Genomic DNA, 13,487 nt, shown 5'->3' with positions numbered 1-13,487 from the left:
TAAACATATTTCAAGTCTAAAATACTGGACAGTAACATTTGACGCCTGCATTTTAGCACTGCCTAATAAATAACATTCCACACAAAGCTACAGTAAAGGCCTGCTAATTGTTACCCAATTATGTGTAACAAACTGTTAATTCCATGGACATCCTTTTCTCTTTTTAGTATTAATTTACGTACCACCGTTTTTAAAGGCTTACCATTAGTTATTTGGTTCAGAATATTGTGAAAAATTCAGCTAGGAAATTATTCATAAAATTGTATTCTGTATTTTTTTTTTATTTTTCAAACAGCCAGTGTCCACATTTAAAATGCAGAATTTGCAAATATAAATTAGTCTAATAATTCAATGAAAAATAAAACAAAACAATTTCCTTTAGCATCACAATACATAAAATGGTATAAACTCTAAATGGCAAGGTTAACTACATGACAATAATGCCAGAAGCTGCGAACTCATTAAATCTCTTAATAGGTCAGTTTAAAGAACTTTTCCATGTTCCACGATTATTCATGAAAAAAGCTTTCATTGTATTATAAAGGCTCAGCAATTCATTCATGGCATAATATGGGGTCAAGCATGACTTTATTTTTATAATGACAATTAAAAAATGCATTTAATCAAAAAGAAATCCTCCCAATTGTTTAAAAACAATTCTATTTGGAAGGTAAAATATATTCTAAAATATATTGACTTACTGAATTTCAATTGTCAGGCTGCTTACTGATATGAAAGTTTGTATTTAAAAATATTACAAATATGTTTTTTATTGTATTTAACAGTGAAAATTTCAATGTGATAAATCTCATTGCAAAGCAATTTTCACCTGAGTAGATTTTAAAATTTAGTGCTCATATATTTGGGGGGAGGTGGGGACGAAAGACCCATTTGTATCAGATACGAAGTTTGTAGTTGTTTCTAATTTATTTCATAGAAGGTTAAACAAACATTTGCTGTGACCTTCCCATGACACATGATACCTCCCTTTTTCCTGTAAATTTGTTCTGGCATTTTATGAATTCTCAGTATCCATAATATTTCCACTTAGTTACCCATTCAAGCATGGCAATTCAATTCATTCAATTCTATACAACAGTGTCTATATTCTGTACATGTTTAATTATCAATAGGAAATAGAAAATAAAAATTTACAGTGATTGAGAAAGGGTTAGAAAATGGGATAGGAAAAGTAATACTGTATAATCAGAATATCCTATTATCCTACCAGTTTCATTGACAGGGTTTTTTCCTTTATTAGTTGAAATACAAAGAAGGCATAGGAGATCCCAAGAAAATAACACTATAGATCAGAAAATTCAACGTGCTCCACCATCAGGATTTCCATTACACATTTAGTATCTCCTGTACAATTTTTATAAACTTGCTTCTCTTCAAAATCATTAGATTTCCAGATTAAATTCAGCACTACACAGTATGCCCTTGAACTAAAATGAGGTTACCTGCTTTATTTGGATACCAAGTTCCCTTCCAGACAGCGTTAAAATAAAGACAAGACCACACAGATAAAATCCAGTATAATTCAAATCCAACCATGAAAAATTTCCCCCATATTGTTGCAAAATTCTTTCTACTGAAATGCTTTGCTACAATAAAAAGCATACATTACATATAAAAGATACCAGTGTACTAAAAAGTGACAGAAGTGAACTAGCAAATCCTTCAAAGCACATTTATATAAATGACTAGCATTTAAAAACATTTATCCTATAAAATGTAGGTCATATACATTTAAAAATTGGCGGTTTTATTTCTAAAGCAGTGATGTGTGTGTTCAAATAGTTAGCTGTTCTGTACAGTATATCTACTCAATTCAAACTACAATAGGTTTATCTTTCTTTGTACTGAAGTTGAATAAATTCAGCTGATCAGCTGAGAAATCAAGTTTGAAAAATAAGAATCTAAAAATCAAAGTAGAAAGTTTAGGACCATTGAAATGTAGATCTGAAATATGAAGAGAACTATTTCACAATAGAGCTGAAGTCACCTCAAAACTTACGGGCTTGAATCTAAAACAGAAACAAATATTAAAATTGAAAAGCAAACAACAAGATTAGGTAGCAGTACAGAAGCAGGAAAAAAAAACCAAACCAAAACCCCTTCCTTCAGTGTGATGGGCACTAAGTTTTGCGGTCTTCCTCCATCTTGCAGAAGAGTGGTAAGGCCATTCAATGCTTAGTGAAAATGAGTACAGATGAAGTCAGATTTAGCCTGTCTCCCCTGCAACTTCAATTATGCTGTGTAAACAGTGTTACGTTCCAAAAGGAGGAACAATGGAATTTGCTTATAAAAACTGATTAAAGATAATCATTATTAAAGGAAATAAGGATAATTAATAACTCTGAAATGTTTTTAGAACTTTCCTGATGCTACTTGTAAAGTTAGCACTGCTATGTATTATTGCTTACATACAGTACAACATCATATGCCTTCTAACATAAAGCAGTACTGTGATTTGTTTGTACATATTTACAGATTCTTAAAAACAAGCTGTAAAAACATTACATACTTTCAGACAATACAAATTAGCACATTGGTACTCACTTCAAAACAAATGGAATGCATAACATTAATAAACATCATAAAGGAAGACTCACATAAAAGTCCTTGATTGTCAAGACACGTTTATATATAAACTCTAACTGTGCAGAATTAAAGATTCAATCATAGGTACATCCTTATTTGATGAACCATATTTACAGCATGGTATTGCATAAAAAAATAAAATAATGTTTACAGGGTTTTACTTTTTTATCCATTGGATTAAAGAAAGCAACAAACACAACAAGAAATGTTTGTCTGCTTTAGTTTGTTTCCTACTGAAATTTAAGTGAATAAAGGAAACATACGGTTTTTATTTGCAGAATATAGCAAAAACAACTGGAAAATTATTTCCCTGAAATAAAGTAATTTGAAACGGAAAAGGCTTAAATTAAATTGCAGAGTCATAAAGTTTCTCATTGATTATAATAGTGCTTCTTCAAGTAAATATACTGTGAAAAGAACGAGTTCTAGTTTAAAATGTTCTAAGTCTAAGAAATGTAGTACTACAATAATGCCTACTTTTAAAGTTTCCCGGCTTTTTTTTTTTTTTAAACAGCCCTTTAAAAACCCAAATTAATAAAATGAAAGAAGTGGCAAAAGATCTAACCTAGCTGGCACTTTGCAAGTTTCTCTCACCTGTCGAAATGAAAGCCTACCCTGAGCACAAGGCCTCTTTTACCTCTCAAAGAGAGAAAGTTATCTGGCCATGGACAGTCGTCAGCCAGAGCTAAAAGGATGCGTTTCTATGGCATCAAGTAGAAGATTTGCAAGTAGATCCAAAAAATGTAAGAGCCACTCAAATATTCTAAACCAAACAAAATATGTGTGCAATAAGTTAAAAAAAAAAAAAAAGCTTTTAGAAGCTGCTCAAGAGATGTTGTTACCTCATCTAAAGTGATTTGTTTCCAACCTTCAAACGTGAGAGTAGGTCCTAAGTGAAAAAGCACACCTCATTCACATTGATCAAAAGTTTAAGGGTATAAGAGTATGTTTTAATGGAACAATTTGCTCACTGATAGTAAGAAAACACAAATTCCAAAAGGATATCTCATATCCTCAATATTCTGATCTAAAGCAGCACAGAAGGCTACTTGCTCGCTTTCTCTGTTAATGCCCATACAGAAATTAAGTAACTTTCTAAACCAAATTGGGAAACCCAAAATGTTGAGATGTTTGTCATATGACAATAATACAAGGTAACTCTGGTAGGCATTTAGAATTTCACAGTTAGAGAATAACTATACTTAAAGGGTAGGTCAATAAGTTATGCCAAAGTATCACTTATCTAAAAAATGCTTATAATGTGGTAGAAATGTCTGCCATTATACAGATTTAAATAAATGTGTTGAAGACAGGAATGCAACACCTGAAATTCTGCTTGTGTAACTACCACTTTCAAAGGCCTTCCTTCCTTAGCTTGCCCTAATTGCTCAGCAGTGGAGTCACATTCTAAAAACTGTGCAGGTGATGTTAAAACAAATAAAAACTTTGTACTGTACCAAGAACTACACCAAGTTCTCAATAGAGCAAAATTTTTGATCAGGCTCAAAAAAAAAAACCAATTCAGGAAATCAAGTCCTACTATATCATCAAATAGTAGTATGAGAAAACTACAAACGCCTACCTAAGGAGAGCACAGTTCCATTGTTAACCCCTCACCTGAATGAAGCCTTCCTGCAATTGTGATGTGCAACAAAAACACACACCATTCTTAAGAATCAATAATGGCAGAAATTAAACATCTACTTCAAAGAAGTCTAAAATTCTTGAAAAATTTGGCAGCAAAGAAAGCTGTCAAATAGAAAAATGAATCTTTCAAGCAAAGCTTAATAACCAAAGTGTAGAGAAAACCACATTAAAGATAATTTATATTCCTTATCATTAAAACACCAGTATGTTCAAAATAAGTGTAAAGGATGTTAACAGTGGATATATCTTTGTTCCCTTCTTTATGAGAACAGTCTTGGGATAACATTAAATAAAAGAAAAAAAATAATTTAAATGTATAACATTCTATACTGAAAGATTACAGATCTATAGGGCCCATATAAAAGTTAAAGTGGAAATTAACAACATAGTTTCATTTTCCAAGGGTATTAGATATCACTGGTGCTATATCAGTATGTGCATTGTGACAAAGATGGCAGAAATTTAAAATAAAACAAAAAAGTTGGAACAAATTAAATAGGATAATAAAATCAATAAAACTAATGTTATTTCCAAAAATTAAAACTGTCCAATGTGTAACTCAAACCATCATTCTTCAGAAAAGTATAGATATATATATATGTATATATAAAAGCACTATTTATTGTACCATGCTGTATTATTTTAAGACAAAGTATTAAAAAAAAAAAACATTCGTGGTATAAGGATAAATTCTGTAGTTTATTTAGATTTGAAATGCAACAAAAAGTTTCCGATCACTCATCTAGCTGAAAAAGAAATTGTAGTTACTAGAATTAGTAAACACTTTTGGTTTATAAAATTGTAATGAGCAGTGTTCATTAAAAGTAACTCAAGATAAAATAAGCAATTAAAATGCCCATTTCTTTAGTTTCTCTGGATACTGCTTAATTATCCAATCTACCAATATTCTAAAAAGAAAAGGATTAAACCAGGTTTTACAGTTCCAAAGATACCCAATTTCTTTTTATTGCCAAAAATTAAATTGTCAATTATGAGATGATTATGACACAACCATATCAACCTAAAAATCTAAATTTTCTTTGTACTTTGAGAAATCAAAAATACCAAATAGATTCTAAGTGCTCTATGTTAACTGAAGTGTATATGTAAAGTAAAATACAATTAAGCTTTAAAACGTGGAATATACATTTTGTGTAAGCATTATGTTCTTGGGAATGTAATCTACAGAATATCTTCTTACTAAAACTTCAAAATCTTGATACCTGCACATGAAAAATCATAAAAAATATCTAGGTACAACTGTACAAAGAAACTGACACCAATATGCATACTTCCATAGAAGAGAATGCTTCAACAGTTACGTATTTTGGTAAAAGTTTTGAAAGTATGCATATTTTAAAAGTAATTAGGCTTTTAAATAGTGGAGTCTTAGACTATCAGGTTTTTATTACTTTTTTCTCAAAACAAAACAAAACAAAACAAAAAAAACAAAACAAAAAAAAACCATGTCAATATAATGAAAATCAAGGGTATATGGCATATCATTCTTTTTAAAAGGTGGTTTCTTTTCCCCTTATAGGACACACTAATTTATTTAAGCCATAATCTCTTGACATTTAAACTTTTAAGTTCACTCTGTCTGTAAAGTATACTCAGATTCCCTGCTGAAGTGCGATGACTATGCTGAAAAACTTAAACAGTATGAGTAAATTTCACACAATTACTAATCTCCTAAGAATGTACAATGTTATCAGTTAGGAAACAATTGTGCGAAAGTCTTTTTGTTTTCCTTTTAAACGTGTAGGTGGAATAGCAAGTTTCTGATCTAAAACAAGTAATGCATTGCTTCTATAAAGGTGACAACATGTAAGGCAGTTCAAAGAATGCTAACCAAACAAAATGCAGTTATTGGATTATCTTGCTATTCATATCAGCTTGTTATATCGCATTGCTCTTAAATCTGTACAGCACTCCATTTTACACAGAGTAACCCTACTCTTGATTAATCTGTTTTAAAGTGCCAGTATTATTTACACATTTTTTTTTAGCCAAAAGTCTGGCCAGTTGTGGCATCAGGTGAGGATGTCATCCCAGCTCTATTATCATTTACATTCACCAAGGGGAATTCTGGAAATTCAGCACTTGTCCCTGGTCCCCGAAGGTTCACCTGTCCATTGGCAGTGCTAAACTGAGTAGCTATTCCAGCTCTGGATCCATGATAAGGAGCACGGAAGGGCTGTTCAAAGGAGCTCATTTGGTAAGCTTGGTGGACAGGCTGAGCCTCAGCTTTCTTCTGAGAAGTCACTTGATCCAAAAAGTCCTGTGTTGATGTGGCAGAAGCATGGTTTGTCTCATCACCTGAAAAGGGAAATGAGTGCTGTGAATCACCAACTATTAGTCCAAAGTGGGACTTATCTGGAGTTGTTCTTAGTGGAGAATTCATTCCTGATCGAAAGCTATTGATGGGCATGGCTGCATAGACTTGCTTGTCTATGGAAGAGAATGCTGGCTGATTTGGAAGGGTCTGGTTATCAGTCACAAAGTTAAGGCTCGGGCTATTCAAATAGGCATCATTTTGGCTAGTTCTGTCCAAAGCCTGTTGCAGAAACTTGGAGTATTCTTGCAACATGTTGGCTTTATCTGATGAGGAAGCTTGGGAGCTTGATCCAACATTCTCCGCCTGGGTGACCTCGGGAACTTCTGAAGAATTTATTGATATGCTAGAAGTCACCTCTGTGTCCGCAACACTGAATGATATTTCATGCTGTCCGTTAGCTTTATGGGAATAATGATCCAATAGAGTCTGCAGTACCTCATCTGGAATAACATTTTTGTCATGATTACTCTTAATCTCCACATTCAATGCCTGTGAATCTAATATGGACGCTGTGGTACTTTCATCAATGACACTTGCCACAGCTGCTTGTGTCACAGAAGGCTGAGAGGCTATGGTACCCACATTCAGCGCATACTCTCTACTGTTGTTACTTGCTGCTTGAAGATACCGCTTCTTCTTCAAAAACTGCATGGCATCATCATAATTAGTACTGCTATGCACAGGTTTACTGGGCCCCTCTTGCAAATTATCAACCTGATCGATGTCAGCATTGCCTTCTGAGTCCAGTAAAGTTTGTTTGTCCACAAGTTCAAAAGCATACTTTGAAACTTTGCTCTCTTCATATGTGGATAAAGGTGAAATTGTTTGATTTTGCTCCAGTGGCTGTTTCAGACTTCTCTTACTGTTAATTTTTTTGAGAACCAGCTTAGGTGGATGGATTTCTCCTGATGCATCTTCCAAATGCGATCCCCCAACCGAAGAATGTGGCATTTCAACAGCATACTCTGCTACCATATACTCATCTTTTACTTTAGTACTTGAAGAATAAAGAGGCAAGTAATCATTTTTGTCTTTCTTCAGGTCAGATTTGTCCAAAGCACTCTCTTTGTCCATCCCAGATGATTTTTTCTCGGTTTTCTGCCTTTTCTTTTTTGGCAGTGAGTTATCTTTTGGTGACGTAGAAAAGCCAGAATCTTCCTCGGATGTCAGAAGGCCACCTTTGATGGCACATCTGTTCAGTTTTTTGTCATGATTTTCATGGCACATACGTTTATGTTTCAATACACGATCTGTTCTGGAAAAATACTGTCGAATTCAGAGTTTGGTAGTGAGTTTTTAATTTTAGTTGGTATTTTTGATCAATCAAGAAAAGAAAAGGAAAGAAAAGAAAAAAGCAATTAATATAAAGATAAATATAAAAATATGAGCAATTCCAAACTAATTTGCTGAGCCAATATTATGAATCTAATCAACAACAGTTGGGAAGTCTTCAAACAGTTATAGTAGTAAATTTCTAATTTATTAGAATTACTTTATGATTTAATTTAGGACAGAAGAATTTTCAAGTGTTCATAGCTCAACAAACTGGATTAAAAAAAAAAGAAAAAGAATTTCAAACCACCTCTTACCTGTAAACAGTATTCACACTGGTAAGGTTTTTCTCCACTATGAGTTCTCTTATGCCTTTCCATATGATATTTTTGTATGAATCTCATGCCACATTCATCACAGCGAAATGGTTTTTCACCTAGTACATGATATAGAAAGTTTAAAACAAAACAAATATTATAAAATAATGAATTACTTTACCACAACAATCTCTAAATAAATGGCTTTTGAGAGTTGACATATTTACTCTTTTTAAATGACAATATCTCATACTAAAGATATCTTCCAATTTAATTTTTCAAGAACATTTTGCTTTATAAAAATGAAAGAGTTTGGCATATGCTACTGAAAAGAAAAAGCTGAAAGCAGGCATACTCAATTTCCCTGCCTTTAAAGGATACGTGTACATGACATACTCTTTCCATGGAGACCAGTAGTGCCAGGAATTTACAGCAACATGAACATTGTTTCAGTAGAGTAGCTGATGTTTCTAATCTTATTTTCAATCATGCAAAGTAATATTTTAAAAAATTTTTTGAAAAGAGAAATGTTATCCATATACAGTCCAACACAATTCTTAGGTACAACCTTTTTAATTCATTTCTTTTAAAAATTATTTGTAGTTAAATGAAATATGAATCCTAGGAAAATATTCTTTAAAATCTAATTTATTAAAACATAAAAAGAGCTCTGAGTAGAGACTAAGTTTCAAAAGGTTTGTTTGTTCATACTGATTCTATTTTTCTCAACTTAAACCAACATTTCTAGTGTACTTTTGGGAATGAAAAAAACTGAGCGCTGTTAACTGGACACACAACCCCCACCCCCATTTTTTTTTTTTTTAATCTCATAAAGACCTCTTAGTGATAAGGAACCAGTACTATGAAGATCTAAAACAGCTTTTACGGATAAGTAAACAGAAGTTACCTTGAAAAATGCTTGTTTGGGAAACTGTTTCTACCTTTCATACATTCAACAAAATTTTACTAAATATATCTCCTCTACCCATAATTCTGCCATAGGAGGTTAAAAAACATACTACTTGTCTTCAAAGAGTTTAATACATTAATTATGATAAAGAGACAACTAACAAAACTATGTCCAGCTGTGGTTTACCGCTACAATTTTATATCCCACTACTTCTCTTGACCTTGTCCTCCAACCAAATCAAAATACCTACCCTCTTGGGTGTTTCCACGTCTGCACTGATTCACACCGCTCCTTCAGTTAGGAATGCTTACCTGTGTTCAGGTACTACATTCCCTTCAAGATCCAACCCCATATCCTTTGGGATACTTTTCCCTATTCTCCCAGGGGAAAGTTATCTTTATCTTCTTTAAATTTCCATAGAACTTCATCTGGTACCTCTCCTATAGCACTCATTACTTTCATCTCAATAATTATTTTGTACATCTCTATTCGTCTAGTAGATTACATTTCTTTAGGTCAGAATCTGGGCCTAAGTTATCTTTATGTAACTCAAAATATTTTGTGTAATTTTTTAAGTCTCAAATGGATGGCATAAATTATTATTGGCTTATTAGTAGAAAAAAATGTCACTAGGAGCTGGTATGACTTGGAAAAGCTTCTTGAAGTGTTAGAATCTAAGCTGAGTCCCACCTAAAGAGATTGTGTATATGTGATTAAAGCCAACGAAAGAAAATTTAGTGGGGAAAAGCAGAGCAACTAAGGGTTTAGATATTATAAAATGTATAGGAGAAATGGGGCCTAAAAAGAGAATTTAATTTGGCAACAAGTAAATTATTTTAAACTTTCAAAAACATAACTTCGGTAATTGCTATAGAGTTACCAAATTTTAGGGCTGAAGTAACTTTGCAGTAACTTTCAAACTGTAGCCTTGGGGGTTTCATCCTCCAAAGACTGATGCTGGTGTGGCAAATGGCTCTAAGTCTGCTATCCAAAATTCAGGAGAGAATAGCTCCACTTCTGTATACTGGAGCTCTGAGTGAGGCCTCCAAGGGCTCAGAGGCTAAAATGAGAGTGTGATACCACTAATAAACATCAATTCATTTATTTTACAAAAAAGAAATACTGAAGTCCAGAAAAGGTAAGACACTTGGTGAATGGGTTAATGAGTGAATAACTAATGAGGTAATGGAAGCTGGAAGAGAAGACTACCTATTAAGGAAGTTTGGAAGTTAAAGAAGTGGGAAAAAGGAGATGAGAATAATAGCTAGGAGGCATTCACTCAAGAGTAAATATTGTTAAGGATGGGGAGACTTATTTATTTGAAGGCAGAGAGGAAGGGGACATTAAAATAAAAAACTGAATATGAACACTGAAATAAATATTATGGTGAATAATCAAAAGAACAAGATCTCAGATAGACTAGCATGAAAAAGGAAGGAGAGTACAGATATTTTTAAAGGAAGTAAGAATTGGTATATATTTTGAAATAAAGAATGTAGATGATAGAGATCATTAAGGTCAGAAATTAAAGTCATTTCTCAAAAGTGAGAAAGGATAATATTGCTAGGATGGTAATACCTCATACATCCCAAGTTGATCTACACAGTCAAAGCAGAAATTGACAGCCTGATCCTAAAATTCATATGAAAATGCAAGATATCCAAAATTGGCAAAACGATCTTTGAAAAAGAAAAACTAAGTACGGAGACTCACACTTCCAAATTTCAACGCTTACTACAAAGCTACAATAATAGGAAAGGTAACTGTGATAATGGCCTACAGATAGACATATATATCAAGGAAAAGAACTGAGAGTCCAGAAATAAACCCTACATTTATGGTCAACTGATTTTCAACACTGGTGCCAAAACACTTCAATGGGGAAAGAATAGTCTTTTCAGCAACGTGGTAGGACAATTTGATACCCACATAACAAAAGAATGGAGTTAAACCTCTACGTCACATCATTATATAAAAATCAACTCGAAATGGTTCATAGGCCAAAATGTGAGAATTAAAACTATTAGAAGTAAACAAAGAACTAAATCTTGACCTTGGATTTCCAGTCAAAATGGCGGGGTACTAAAATGCTGTGCTTGCCTCATCTCACAATCACATCAAAATTACAACTGAACTACAGAACAACCATCACTGAGAACTGCCTGAAGTCTAGCTCAACATAAATCCTACAACTAAGGACATACAGAAGCCACCTTGAAACAGGTAGGAGGGGCAGAGACACAGAACGGGCTGGTCCTTCACCTGCATGTGATGGTTAAAAATTAAGAAGGATATCTTGGCTGTGGAGGTACCTCTGGACGAACAAGGGGTCCCAACCCCACACTAGGCTCTCCAGCCCTGGGTTCCAGTGCCTAGAAGAGAAGTCCCCACAGCTTCTGGCTGTGAAAACCAGCAGAGATTGTGGGTGAGTGAGACAAAGGCCTGGTGGAGTCCCAGGCACTCCTCTTAAGGGGCCTAGTAAGGACTTACTCACTGATGGACTCACTGGCTCTGAGCTCCAGCACTGGGGCAGCAGCTTGAAAGGTGCCAGGGACATATGTGGAGGAACTGAATTGTCTGGCTTTAGGGCGAAGGCTGGAAGGGCAGCTTTCTCCCAGAAACAAGTGCTTGCAGAATCCATTGTTTCTTTGTGAGCCCTCCCCCTGTCCCGTGAGCAATGCAGGTGGCCGCCATATCTGGGTCTCCATCAACCTGGCTAACATTGTTCACCTCATCCTGATGATTCCCTGAGACCCCACCCCACTCAACTTACAGGCCCACCCAAGCTGCTTCCAGTGGCTTTTCCATATAAACAGGCTGTTTTGGCTCATGTTGGAGACTTTCCTAAAATCTCTTAAAAGTTCACAAAACCCAAAACAAGCAGTATCTGGCCTCAGTGTGCTCTGTACCTCTTGCTGAGCAGCCGCACACCTGGCACTAGTGGCAGCTGGCCTCGGTTCATGGCTTGTCTTCTTGAGGCACCTCCAAGCCCAGCGTAGGTGGCGGTTATTGGCAGATTGCTTTAGGGCTCATGCCAGGTGGCCCCAGGTAGTAAACAGACTGCTGCTAAACTTGGACTGGGGCAGGACCCCTCACAGAAAGCCCCAGGGCCAGCACACCCAGACCAAGCCAGAGCACCACCCAGCTGCAGATAATACATCCAAAGGGCAGAATGGGCACACATCGGAGCCCTTAAAAGTGAATCCTGCTCCACAGGGTCAGCCCCTAGACAACAGCTCCTCCTCTGCAGTCAAGCCAGTCCTCACAACTTTTCAGCACAAGTCAATCTCTCCCACTGCCTTGTAAACAGCAAACATGCCTCAACTACAACCCACACAAGGGACACACCTGGAACACCTGGCTCAAGTGACCAGAAAGACTGCACACTGGCCCCACAGGACACCTACTACAAGGCCAGGAGACACAGCAGCCCTACCTAAAACACAGAAACAAACACGGAGACAGCAAAATGGGGTGACAAAGAAACATGTCCCAAATGAAAAAACAGAACAAAGCTCCAGAAAAAGAACTAAACAAAATGGAGACCAGTAATCTACTAGACATAAAGTTCAAAACACTGGTTATAAGGCTGTTCAATCATCTCAGTGAGAACTTCAACAGAGATAAGAAACATAAAAATGAAGATAGAAAACACAAAAGAGCCAGTAAGAAATGAAGACTACAATAACTGAAATGAAGAATACATTACAGGGAATCAACAGATTAGACAAAGCAGAGGACTGAATCAGTGATTTAGAAGATAAGGTAGCAGAAAATACTCAATCAGAATTGGAAAAAGAAGAAAGAATCCAAAAAAATGAGGATAGTTTAAGGAACCTCTGGAAAATCATCAAGCCTACCAACATTCGCATCATAGGGATACCAGAAGGAGAATAGAGAAAGCAAGGAACTGAAAACCTATTTGCAGAAACAATGACAGAAAACTTCCTTAACCTGGTAAAGGAAGTCATAGACATACAAGTCCAGGAAGCACAGAGTACCACATAAGATGAGCCCAAAAAGGCCAACACCAAGACACATCATAATTAATATGCCAAAGGTTAAAGACAGAGAGAGAATCTTAAAAGCAGCAGCAGTTACCTACAAGGGAGCTCCCATAAGGCTGTCAGCTGATTTCTCAACAGAAACGTTGCAGGCCAGAAGGGATTGGCACGAAATATTAAAAGTGATGAAGTGTAAGGACTTACAACCAAGATTACTCTACCCAACAAAGCTATCATTTAGTATAGAACAGATAAAGAGCTTCCTAGACAAGAAAAAGCTAAAGGATTCCATCACCACGAAACCAGTATTACAAGACATGTTAAAGGCACTTCTTGAAGAAAAAAATACAATAAAAAATATGATTAATAAATTAATAACTATATACATCAAT

At 35.1% G+C, this 13,487-nt stretch overlaps 1 protein-coding gene across 7 annotated transcripts in view; it reads right to left on the bottom strand.

The window, feature by feature from the left end:
- Positions 1-264: 264 nt before the first annotated feature.
- ZNF148 (zinc finger protein 148) overlaps positions 265-13,487 on the bottom strand; it is a 117,564-nt gene continuing 104,341 nt past the window's right edge. For all 7 annotated transcript variants that reach the window (XM_019652203.1, XM_019652169.1, XM_019652212.1 and 4 more), the window contains 2 exons: positions 8,182-8,300; positions 265-7,858 (listed from right to left, as the gene is read on the bottom strand). In XM_019652203.1, the coding sequence (XP_019507748.1) occupies positions 6,260-7,858; positions 8,182-8,300 (1,718 nt within the window). In that variant the 3' untranslated portion in view covers positions 265-6,259. The remainder of the gene's footprint in view (positions 7,859-8,181; positions 8,301-13,487) is intronic.

Source organism: Hipposideros armiger, unplaced genomic scaffold (assembly GCF_001890085.2).
Source record: "Hipposideros armiger isolate ML-2016 unplaced genomic scaffold, ASM189008v1 scaffold_8, whole genome shotgun sequence".
In the NCBI taxonomy this organism is placed as follows: Eukaryota; Metazoa; Chordata; class Mammalia; order Chiroptera; family Hipposideridae; genus Hipposideros; species Hipposideros armiger.
Note: the sequence above shows the minus strand (reverse complement) of the source record. Positions and strands in the feature narration are given on the sequence as shown.